Source organism: Ptychodera flava, chromosome 12 (genome assembly GCF_041260155.1).
Source record: "Ptychodera flava strain L36383 chromosome 12, AS_Pfla_20210202, whole genome shotgun sequence".
In the NCBI taxonomy this organism is placed as follows: Eukaryota; Metazoa; Hemichordata; class Enteropneusta; family Ptychoderidae; genus Ptychodera; species Ptychodera flava.
The window spans coordinates 29,534,885-29,547,930 of NC_091939.1; the positions used below are offsets into that span (position 1 = coordinate 29,534,885).

General features: G+C 37.8%; 1 protein-coding gene across 1 annotated transcript; it reads left to right on the forward strand.

The window, feature by feature from the left end:
- Positions 1-462: 462 nt before the first annotated feature.
- LOC139145573 (uncharacterized) lies at positions 463-5,946 on the forward strand. The gene is made up of 7 exons (XM_070716805.1): positions 463-1,041; positions 1,417-1,605; positions 1,895-2,085; positions 2,440-2,551; positions 3,649-3,977; positions 4,159-4,366; positions 4,682-5,946. The coding sequence occupies exons 2-7, from the start codon at positions 1,581-1,583 to the stop codon at positions 4,945-4,947; spliced, it is 1,131 nt and encodes a 376-aa protein (XP_070572906.1). The 5' UTR covers positions 463-1,041; positions 1,417-1,580; the 3' UTR covers positions 4,948-5,946.
- The last annotated feature ends 7,100 nt before the right edge of the window (positions 5,947-13,046 follow it).

Below are 13,046 nucleotides of genomic sequence, written 5' to 3' on the forward strand. Positions count from 1 at the left end.
TCATCATTACATGTGGTGTGTTGGTACCACGCCTGAAGCTGAAGATATTCTTGCATGTAAAAACGTTGGATTTCATCTTTCAATGATGACATCGATTGAGCACAGATTAAACTCAGGTGATGAAATGTTTTGATTAAATTTAAGTGGTTGTTCTCAACCGCGTATTAGTTGAACCGCGATTCAAAAGTTATTGCCTTAACGGTTGTCTTTGTCTTGGTGTGTTTTCAAGGTTATTGTATTTTAACATTTGTGTGTGTGCCAATATCGTGTAGACTAAGATTGGAAAAACTATATGAAACACAACCGTTCTAGTTTACGCAAAAAAGATTTTGCACAAGTATCGAAAATGCTGCGAGAGAGCACGTAGAAATGTTAAATATTGCATTGAAACCAAGCGAAAACTGGTTTCGTTACTTAACATTAAAATCAAAATCAACTTATTTCAAAATTTTGGACTGGCAGGTCAGAGTTACTTTTCAAAAGTCACTGCTGTCGATGCCGCAGGCCTCAAGTCCGAACCATCCTTTTCAAACGGTATCACCGTGGACACGACAGTACCAGAGGCAGTGGAAACAGTCCTCGATGGGACGAACTTAATCAGTAATCCTTCCTTCGAAGAATTTGAAACAGGCGATGGTCAAATTGGCAACGACACAGATTGCAATGATCCAGAAATACTCATCTGTCTGCCGACAGTGTGGCAGGTGCAAGGAACGGGACATGTTTTCACTGGTTCTGAAGCAAATGCCAACTCTGGTAATGCCTTTATGAACATCTACGGCAGCGTATCACAGACAGTTGCAGCTACGATTGGTGGGAAGTACAAAATTTCATTCTACGCAAGTCATTTGCCCGGGTCGACCACTTCACTTCTGTCACAAGAAGGATACATTCGCGTTCCCGGCGTTGATCGAGTCTTCAAATTATTTCAAAAAAGTGCCAGGACTCAGAGTCAGCTGGACTGGTATAAACATATTTATTACTTCACTGCTACGTCAGAGATTTCAAGTGTTACTATCGGATCCTTTGGAGAAAAAAGTGGTAAGTAAATCAATTTTTGAATTTATTATCTCTGAAGAGACTTGCTTAACAAAAAGTGTTTTTTGAATACACTTAAACTGAGATACTTGTAAAATCTTACGATTTATCGTACATGTGTTTTTAAAAGCTTGATACGCATATACACATACAGGTGCTTGCATTGGAAAGGGTGATATCAAATATCTGAGATGCATATTAGCTGAATTTCGGCCTTTTGTCGAATTTCTTCAATTGTTTAAAGTTACAATTTGGTGTCATACGGCAGCTTTTCCATAATATTATGTTTCCACACAATATATTTTCAATGATGCTGACAGCAGTGAACTGCATGTCGACCATCCAAGATAAAATCAATTATTTTTTATTTCCCTTCAGGTATTTCACTAGATGACGTTCCTTTATCTCTTGCACTCAACGTCTAAACAAGAGAGTAGCGAATCACCCGGCCCTGTCCATGTGCATCTGCGTACAGATGGAAAGGAATTTTCCATGCATGCAAGCTGGGATATCACAGATCAGAGAGCCCTGTAGTAGACTATATGGTCGCTATAGGTACTATTAAAGGTAATACAGCAAAACCAGCAGTGTGCTACTGTTAATATGAACATTCGTACAGCTCAACTCTTTAACAAATATAATAACATTCCAAGCCAAGTCTCCCCATGTTGTACAAAGCTTACCATGGTGGTACAGGAAAACCTATATGTGTACCGTATAATTGCGAGATGTTAATGACTTTCCTAACTACTATGAAGTTTATAAAACATTTCTAGCAAACAAATCATCGGTCCTTTAGTATAAATAAACCTAATATTTGTTTCAAACATTAATTCTTGTTTTTCAATTGTTTTAGGAGGAACACAATTGCAAGAATTTCGATCTGTAGGTCGATCGTGCCAAGTATCAGTCAATGACCTTTCATTGACCCATGGTTTACCACTTTACGTCACTGTGATGGCAAAGAATGCCGCTGATCTGACTGCAGTGTTCTACTCTGAACCTATCATGGTTGACACCACACCTCCAGACATTTGCTGTATAGGGGTAAGTAGGCTCAGCTTCATGGTGCAAGCAACGAAAGGTTACAGCCTCTATTGATAATAAGAAAAAAAGGAAATAGTAAGATACTTTAGGATGACAAGTACGTGTATACAACATTATGAAGATAATAGACATAAATTGGGATCGATAAGACAAATGAAATATAACTTTTGGGTCATTAACAACATTAAAGGACAGATATCAAACCGATTGCAGTTAAACCTGTGTACATTTATCATACGATGACCCTGTGTGTACTTCAAGATGTATTAAAGTGTATTATTGCTGTGAATTAATATATTTCTGTCAGGCATTGCATACGTTGAGCTCTTTATAAGTATGTATACAACTTAACAGGATGGTCCTAACCAGGATGAAGATCTCACTCACCAAACATCATCTGTGATCTCCGTGCATTGGAGAGTTAGTGACCCTGAGAGTGGAATCGAGTATTGTGAATGGGCTGTAGGTGAGTACCACATAAGATGAGCTTCATATTTGACATAATGGCAAACGCGTGTTTTTGATAGGAATATGCGCAGTTTCAGTGACGAACATTAAGCATATCTTGCAAATGCAAAACTCCTCCATGGTGAAAGATGGTAATGATGATGGAAAAATCGCATCGGCACGAAAGCTTTGTGGACCCTCATTTCGTTTAGCAAAGAATTAGAGGATCACCAAAAGTCCTCATGTGCTCACCAAGGCGACTATTTTGGTGATTTAATTAAAACAATATAATTTCGTATCTTGCGTCCCTTATCTGTAATGATCGGATGCCACCAACCTAAAGTTATTTGGAGTATGGTGTAAGGTATGACCTCTTTTTGAGTTCCACCGATGTTTTTCAAACAATAGAGGATGTCTTGCTACCTGCAGATTACATCCTGTTGCAAAGGCCAAGATCTTCAGGAATAAAGTCTTATAGTTGACGATTTGCACAAGCCATTCGGAGATATTAAGACAAACACGGACGACGGCATATTGCTTTCGTGCGATCTGTCATTCGCACTATAAAAACTGAAAATACATTCTAAACAAAACATTGTATCTTTTATAAAGGACATCACAGAATTTAACGTTCAGACAATTATATTCACATTTCAACTCCGGCAGTAAAGGATACATGTACTCATACAATCCACAATCCGACCCACAAATTTTCCAAAATTCCTAAACTTCTGAGCACCAGCTATAACATGAATCAGAGAGTTGGAATAAACTTTATGTTGGTAATCTTTGTTGATACAAGCTCTGCCAGAGTAGATCTTATTCAACATCAATGAAATGCCCATACTTTGAATAATATGGCTCAAATCTATCTGGAAAATGCAATTCTACAAAAGGACGTTCATAGCAGATGGTGCGGGATGATAGAAGGGAAAATGAGTTGGTGCGTGTGTATGTGTCTGTTTATCAATCTTTATATCTTTCTGTCTGACTGACTGACAGTCAGTCAATCAGTCAGTCAGTCAGTCAGCTGTATGTCTGTGAGTTTTGTGAGTGTGTGCATATTTTGTCCCCTTTAGTTCATATTTTGATGGGTATCTGTACCATGTTTTACAGGAAGAGCACCATCATCTTCCACCCTGTCCCCCTTCACAAGAACAGAAACTTTGCATTCTGCTTCAGTAGATCTTGAAAATCTCATACATCATGCGGAGACTGTGTACTGCACCGTGCGATGTAAAAACTTTGTAGGGCTGTTCAGTGAGATGGTATCCAGCGGAGTTACCATCGTCAAGGAGGCACCTCACTCCCATGATGCAACTCTTCGTGTCGTCATTTCCTCCCCAACCATGTACGATGCGCGGGAAAGCCATCAAACGGACGTAAATAGTATAAGCATTGCATGGGATGGATTTTCCGACTTGTCCGGTATATCCCACTTCGAGGTAAGAACTAATATACATAGTAAGTTCTTACTTGCTACATTACAAATAATAGAGAACGGAATGACAGTCATTTAAACTTTCTATTTACAGAATTCTTTGTATGGAATTGTCTCTCCTAGCAGGTCATCGTGAATCAACACATATAAACCTATTTTCTCTCCATATATTTCTTCCTTTCCAGAGTATTGTGATAACCGACAAAGGAAGCACGTCACTTGGTTCCGGGATCGTCGGGGACAGAGGTGAAAACACTGCAGTGTTGACGGGTCTCGCTTTAAAATCCTACAAATCCTATCAAATACAATTACGCGCTGTTAACTATGGTGGATTTAAGAGTGAGTTGGTCATATCAGATGTCACCATAGAAACGTGTCCACCGTATCTTACAGGTAATAACGAGTACAATGCACCCATTAAGGGAATGAAAACGCTACGAAATATTATTAAGGGACGATTTTGCATGGAGGCGGTGTGCAGATCATACTTGTACGCTAACTTACAGTGACTTCATTTACTGATGTGATCGGTAAGAATTGCATAAACTATTTGAAAGAACGATAATGTATGGACTGGATTCATAAATGATTCCGGTTTGTTAGTTAGGTGTTTAACTTCATTTTGACAACTTACATTATAAGCATGTTACAGATGCATATTCGCTAAAGTCATGATTGTTTCTGATTTTTAATGTCCTCGTTCATCAGGTCACGACGTACACTATTCTTGGTCGGGCGAGGGCGCAGTACATGTAGACTGGACCAAACTGTTCATCAGCAACTCGTCTCTCACCTATGAGCTGTCAATCAGTTCGATACCTGGAGGAAGTAACATTTTGAAGTGGTTTGAAACTCGCAGTCCGATTTATCAGTTGACTGATGTAGATCCGTCGTTAAGATACTACCTCACTATTGTTGCTGCAAACGAGGCTGGGCTGTTTGAAATCTACAACACTGAGTTTTCGTACTCATGAAGTTCCCCTCTCACTTGACAAATATGCATAAAGGGTATAGCTGCCTCCAATTTCATTTTTAAAAGTGGCCATCCACCCAAAATACGAGTTTTACGACAGAGGCGACATTTATTTTCACACTCTTTGTTCGCTCACTTGTTCTTGATATTTTCTCGCTTTAAAACTGTATCCTACTAAAAATGCTGTCTGGCAGTGCACCTTCGAGCTAACCGCTCTTTTCATGCCGCATATACATGTATGCTTATGTTAAAGAGATTAGCATTTGTTTCAAAATCATTTTGTCAGTTCTAGGTTTCCCGGAATTCAGATACTTTATCAACGGCAAACAGTGCATCTCATTTTGTTTTTGCAACAACTTTATACAAGTTGAAACCGTAAAAGCTGTCACATTATATGACAATGGCAACGAAAACATTGTTATGTAGAATCACACCATGTAAGATAAAGCACTGATCTATTTGTATTGAATTTCAATTAGATTAAGCATAGTTTTATTTGTACTGTATTGAAATGCTCATGGATTTCTAGTATAATGATATAAATTTGCTCATGTTATATTCATTTCGTCATGATGCATCCATGGAGAATCAGTATTCTTATACAGCCAAGTCAGAGTTTTTACTTAAACGAGACTAAATGATCCATTTGACTCTCAACTTCTTTTTAATACTTCAATATGTATGTTAATGCTGTATAACGTGCATTTTAGTCGCTTCAGTAATTACGCTATGTTATGACGTGTTAAAGTACATGGAAGGATAAATTTACGGAAATTTGAATTATTCTGTATGTTTATTCTTGCATTCCTCTCTCTTCCCCCTCTCTCTCTCTCTCTCTCTCTCTCTCTCTCTCTCTCTCTCTCTCTCATATATTTACTTACAAACGCCACTGAATTCCTATTCTGACACAAATCAGCGTACATAGTAGCAGTGACCATATTGTAGGAATACACCATCCATTTGTGCTTTATAGATAGTCAATTAAACAAAGATACACCACAAAATAAAAAGTTTTTGTTTTAATTATCATGATGAATGCTCAAATTCAGTGGAGTCTTTTTATTTTATCAATAACGAGCGGAGATCTATAGCTTGATTGCAATCTACTCATTATCTCAAAAGTACCATATCCCTGCTTTTGATGTGAAGACCCTACAATGCTGGACAGAGTGTGGTAGGCTTTTAGTTCATGGCTACAAATCGTTACCATTCTAATGGTGTTACAAATATATACGGACCAGGAACTCAAGATTTGAGCAGTAAGAATATTTCATCACCTTTGGTCCTGGCACTTTTAATGGCAGGAATAGTCAACCGTTGTCATGAATAGTATGTTGCATAATGTAAATAATGTTTATGGTAGTTGATCTTCTGAGTTATGTTTGGTAAAACGTAGCCAACGGTCAATGTGAATAACTTGTGCAACGTGTCAAACAGTACATGTAGGGCTTCTCTTAGTTTAGGTGATAAGCAAAAATATATTATTAAAAATTATATTACGTCACATACACATATTATACATCGAAGTAAGAAAAATGAAATCAAAACACTTATATCATATCCATGTTTGCATATCTTAAATTGGCATCTTATGCGCATATTCCATGTGTCTGTGGCGTGTTTCAACGCAAGGAGGTCTGCTCGGCCTGTTTTACATGCTCGGCTTGTTGTCAATCCGAGATAATACCCGTGAATAAACGAAAGCCGACTTAATAGCAACGGCACTGTAGTGTTCCTCTTTCCCTGCCTTACACTGCTGTTTCTCCAATGGTGACGTTCGTAATCTTTCTCACTGGTGCATGGTGTGATTTGTAGTTGGAAAGTGTTCGATTCACAAGCGCAGTACAAGAGACTTCTGAAATACTTTTCAGAAGTAAATGACCATCATATAATTCATTTAAAGTTGCGATCCTTTTGTGTAAAAATTAATATTTACGATACAACAGACTGAGCTTACTAAATATTTCACAGTGAAAATCGTTGAATTTGCACTGATGAAACGCCCCAATAAAGATGTTACAAGCATAGAGAGACATTTAAGAAATATCACAGGCGGCCTGCTCATTTCCTATTGTAAAATCAGACTTGAATCATGACTTTTTAAGTTAGCGTTATAAGGTAAAGAATACCTTAGATACTGCGATCTACTAACACATCATAATAAGGGGCCGGAGAAACTCTATCTTTCTGGGTTTTTTAAACTCTTGCTCATAATTAACAAACACATTCGAAAAGCAATATTCATTTATCTGTGTCTAAAATAATAACACCACTAAAAGAGGAATAAAACATTTGCAATATATTGTTGTGAGCCAGCCAAAGAAGAAAGAAATGACTCTGACTGCACTTTTGGGCTCTCCTCTGGCCGCTCCACAGTGTCTGGGGGAAATCTAATTCGAAAAACTCCGAGCAAAGATAACGCGGTACGTTCGAGAGCGATGCATACCTTGTCCATAATGTAAAATTATCTTTCAAGACAAAGCCACGGTAAATCTCATACATAGCTTCAATGCTACGGGAAAGTGGCGTTTGAAGTTCGGTATCAGCGATTCCTGTTAACATGTGTCTGTCAATTCAAAGAACGCATCCAGCCGTTTGAGAGAAACTTACCAGGCTACCCAATCGTTAAACTATTTGACCCGTCACCGATTCCTATAAAGAATAACTTCTCGGTCAAACATTTTTACACTACGCACAACTAGGCACGATGCAGTCTTATGATATTTCTTCTTTGTTAAATATACGACTGTAAGAGAATGATAGAAAACAAAATCATTTTACAGCAGCTCCTTCATTACTCTTCTCTCAAATACAATACTTTGTTCCCTTTGTGTACCTGGCTTTGCTTCTAGCATTATAAAAGTAAGCACTTTTCTACATGTAAAACTAACACCGTTTCTTTGTCAGTCATTTAAGATTTCAGATTGGAAAATGATATACTAGTTCCTGTGAAAATGACACGGCTTTATTATTGGTGTGTTAAGAGATTGCTTGAAATTTTATCCGATGAGAATAGATTCTCACTGAAATGCTTTTACGCTGAATAATGCCCTTTAATACGCATTAACCTTTCGAATCGTTAAAGCTTGTACCAACAAGGGTTTTCTCAATAGTTCTAGCACTACAGCCTTCCTCGTTCGTCTGCTGTGAATATTCTCCCTTTCCTCATTCTTCGTCTAGTCCTAGCCTATTCTGTTGCTCAAGGGGTGTACATCGCTGCTGAAAGAGATACGTCATTAGGAAATGATTAGAAAGCAGTGCAAGCAACACTGTTGAGCAAAAAATTAAAGGCAAAAACGAATAATGATATTAAAATGTGCGTATGTTAAAAACAGCGCAATGACCTTTAGTACTTGTCACAATAAAATTCTGCCAAGTAATGTAAGACAGCGAACTTTCAATTATCTGAAGGCACGGGTTTCGTGATACCGTTCCCTCTCATGAAGATGAAGAGCATTTGGAATGTTTGAATGGAAAGGAATATACATTTTACATCTAAACGCGCTTAGCTTGCTTTCAAAATTAAACGAGATAAGAATTCTCTCCAAAAACTTAAAGCATTCTGTAACTGGTATCAATGACCATAGGTGGATGAGACCATCTCCCATAGCATTAACCTGTTTATGACTTGACATAAGTTGTATGTTAACAGTTATTTCCCTGTCAGTTATGAGGTTGGGGAGGACAAGATTTTTAAACTTGGGAAGTAGAATATGACCACATTTAGAAGAATAAGTAAGTATGAATCGCATTTTACTATTGAGGTATGGGGAAATCTCAAGGTAACCCTTCCCTGTAATCACTAAATATTCCCTAAAAGTCGGTCGATTACACTTTCTCAAGAATATGGACACACAGAGAGTATAAGAATGCGTCAACGATGAAACGTTGCGATAAAGATAATCATGCAGACTAGTTCAGTTTGCTAGGCACTCTCATTTGATTGTCTCGTGCGATACGAGTACCATGTCCTGTTTATGAAGTAGAGTTATATGCGGTAAAGCTTAAATATATAAAAATTAAGTATGAAGTAGTAATTACTCATTACGAGAGCGCAAAGGAATTCTTTAACTTCAACTGACCATAAAATGTCATGCAACATATTACTATGATCCACTGTGACAGCATATTACTCATTACGAATAGCATCTGCCAAGGAAGGCACTCGTCATCTAGAGATAAAACAAAGACATACTTTATCAAGACCAAGGTATAATGATGCAATGCCCCATAAGTGATATCGACATGAAATACGAAATGAGAAACTGTCGGTCAAGCCGATATTTGATGAGAAATCAAAGAAAATGTTGTCTTTATAAAAAAACCGATGTATATAATAGACAAAAAATTGAAGTTTGCAAATTCTTATTATTTAGAACACCCAGAAACAAGTGCCTATGAAAAATAAGCACAAATTATTAAATTTTTCTCTAATCAATTTCAGCCGTTTCAAATACAAGAGAAACGATAACTTATTCAGGTGAGTAAACTTTGAAGACATCGTATTTCAGACACAATTGAGATGCTAAGAAAGTAGCCTTGACTCAGAAAGTAAAAAAGCTTGCATTTTCAGTTAAACTTTCACAAGTATGATTATATTACTTTTATGTTACATGAAAGAGCAAATACAAGTTATGTTGATTTACAATATAATAGTACAGATCTAAGCAAAAGTGGACTTTTCATTTTGAATTGCACATTGTCTCTTGGTAATGGAGAGTTAAGATGTACGTTGAAAGTTACCCTACGAAAGTAGAGGTAAAATCTGTAAAGCTATGAGTGCTATTATTTAATCTGCTTCAATGATTACGTAATGATACTTGCATCTCAATGTTGCTTCTACCAGCTTCATGTGAGAGGAAGATGGGTTTAATCTGAAAATTTAATCTATGGATACTTCCCAATTCAGAGCCTTGTTCAATGAATTAGTATTGTAAAATATATGATATACTTCCCCGGCGACACCATCACGAAATCAATTCCCTACATAAAACAAAATTAAACAAAAAATACTCATCACCTTATAATCGCATATTTATTTCAGATTCGTATAATCACAAGGGGATATATCCAACACTTTGGAAGAATACAAAACGTTAGTGATGCGTTTTTATTTATTTTACCTAATTTGCTCTCGTTATTGCATGGTCATGTAAGAATTTGAATCTAGGTCAAGGTTTCATAGTGTTTTCAATGCTGAGAAGGAATGTATTAGTGTAACTGGAATGCCAGGTGTTTTGCATTCCCATGAAATTCAAGAAAGTAACTCTATGCAAGATATTCGTGATTTCATCCACACAGAAGACCAAAGTTCAATTATATACTCTAACCTCCGTCGTATTGAAACTTACTGACATATTGAAATTTCAAACGAACAAAGTGGATCGATGCGCGGATTCTCCACCATGTCATAGCTAATCTAAAAAAAGGCAACATTCGAACTGACGAGTTATAATGTAGAACTGGAGCTTGTTCAATACGTAACCATATGGCTAGACCTTACGACGTAGCCGCTAATACATCTTAGAATGTGAGTCCATCATTGCTTAGAGTGAGAGACTGATGCTAAGAGTCTCTCCGTTTATAGCATCCTCCTTTCTGATACATGTGTTTGAGCTTAACAATAATTGAACAACGTGGATTTGACAGGTAAACGCCTTACAGATATAGAATAATCCCTAGGCCTGTCGCTTACAGAGAAGGCACCTATGATTCTCGCATAGAACGTCGCGATTCCTTTACGAATCTGTTACCACACCCTTTACATCTATAAACACGTATAACAAGATGTTTGCGACTCACAAATTCTATTGGCAGATGTTTTGTCACTTTATCTTCAAACAGGCTGATAAACTGAACACAATTTGCAAAGGAGAACAAAATACGGAATCATATAAGCAGTCAATGTCAACAAGCACTAATTCGCGAATCAGGGATCGAGGATCTTAAGCTCGACAAATAACGACAACTTATCACACATTCAGAAATGTCAGGCTGGTAAGAACTTTGTACCAAGTTATACCCCTCTGTCTTCATGGTGAAATGAGTATCATTATAAAATACAGGACTGCATACTGTTTGAAGGCAAAATTCAACGTTTTTTTAGGTAAAACGATTAACAGATACGTATAATAAAGATATCAATGATAAAGTACATGATATTGCTTACTGCCGTCCGGATTTTTTTGGCAGTGTAATGTCGATATAGTTAAGCAATAATGCACCCCCTCCCGGCCAATAATGGACGAAAGCAAACTTTGCACGACATAATGTACGAGGCGAAGCCGAGTACATTATGGAGTGCAAAGTTTGCTTGAGTCCATTATGGGCCGGGAGGGGGTGCATTATTGCTATTATTTTAGTTTTGGCAATGCCAGTGAATTTGTAGTTGTAGAAAACAAATAAAAAACGAAATTTAAACTGAGTTTGAAGCCAGTGAGCGTAGTCCAGCATGATCGGCCCTGACTCTGTACATATTACATGCACTCCACACTGCACTGCACTTTCACGGTTCATTTTCAATTGAAAAACGATTGTATTTTCGAAGGAAGTGAAAAGTAACCGCATCCCTACCGTCTATATCGAACTTGAAACATCACCTTTAAATATCATGCTATTCAAAAAGTAGACACGGTGAAATGCCAGAGATGAAGAAAACGGAATGTTCCTGCATCGACATCAGTATGATCAGCGAGCTGCATGCCATGGTATCAGCTGATCAATACGATCATTATTATGTCGCTAGTAGTACAGCATTCATTGCAAACGATATCAACTGAGTTCAACATTGTTATTCAAATGTTTATACTTAAATAATAATTGTGTCTATAAATTTAATTTTTGATAGCTTCTTGAGAAGAGCTATTTTATTTCGGCGAACGACAGAACTTGACGTAAACGAGTGCTTGAAAGGTACAGTTGACAAACATACTGGAGGGTTTCGGTACCGTCGCGATATCGAGAACAAGGCAAGGTAAAATCACAGACATGGAGAAAAAAACGATGAATGAAAGTTGTCTCCGATTACAGTCAGTGCATCAGAATTAGGTGGCCGAGATGTTAGATCAACGGAGAGTCCACGGTCGTCATGATTGTTGGTAGCAGCTGACCTTGGACCGAGACTTTGAATGGCTCCGTAGTATATCCGTAGACACTTCCGGTCAAGGTTGATGACAGCAAGCTGCCGTTGTTGGCCCATTTACGGCTGGTTCGAGTAGACTTTCACGCTGGCATCGTTTGCATGGCCACTGACATACATAATATGCCATGTGTCAAACTCAGTATCGTCTAGGAGTTTGCAAACGTACTGAGTTCTGTTTCACCTATACGGCAACGAAGCGAACCATGTTGTAAACAAACATAGTAGTACAACCAGCGTATCGGACGGGAACTACATGCTGAGCGCCAGCCAGACAGACGACAAGTGCGTGCGTGAGGACTCAAAAAATGTGATAAATCGTACAGTAAGATATTATTATCAATATTGTGCACCATTATCAAGATTTATAGTTTTGTGTATTACATGGTTTATCCGATATTTCCCTCCTTTTAAATGCGCAGTCCTTTTTCTTTTTCCAAAAAAACTTGCTCGCTGTGGGGCCGCAATGCTGAATAATGGAATACATTATCAGTAATAATGTATGGATATGACGTCACAAAATTACTGGTATTGACAAAGCTATAATATAATATAAAAGCCAATAATGATTTACGGTAAATATTTGATTTGATGACCTTTCTCTATTCTTTGAATGAATAGAACTGCCCACGTGCACGCGTCCCAAAGTTCTCTACGGTGTGTACTATCCGCTACGCCTCACTCTCCGGATCCAGTCGTTCACCTGCATCCAGTTGACAGCCAAAACGACAACATATTTATGAATGACATTGTTTACATAGTACCCGAATCATGAAATTAGACATGATCCATACTGATGATACCATTGTATTCTGAATCGCGTTAAACTCAGTCGAGGATCTGTAACAGAAGAAGAATATCGTGTACAGCGGCCCGTGATTTCTGCAGTACACGTATTGTGGAGGTAAGTCAGCTGTCACGGTAATGTTGTTGTGTGTTCAGATTTCGACTGTCTGAGACTC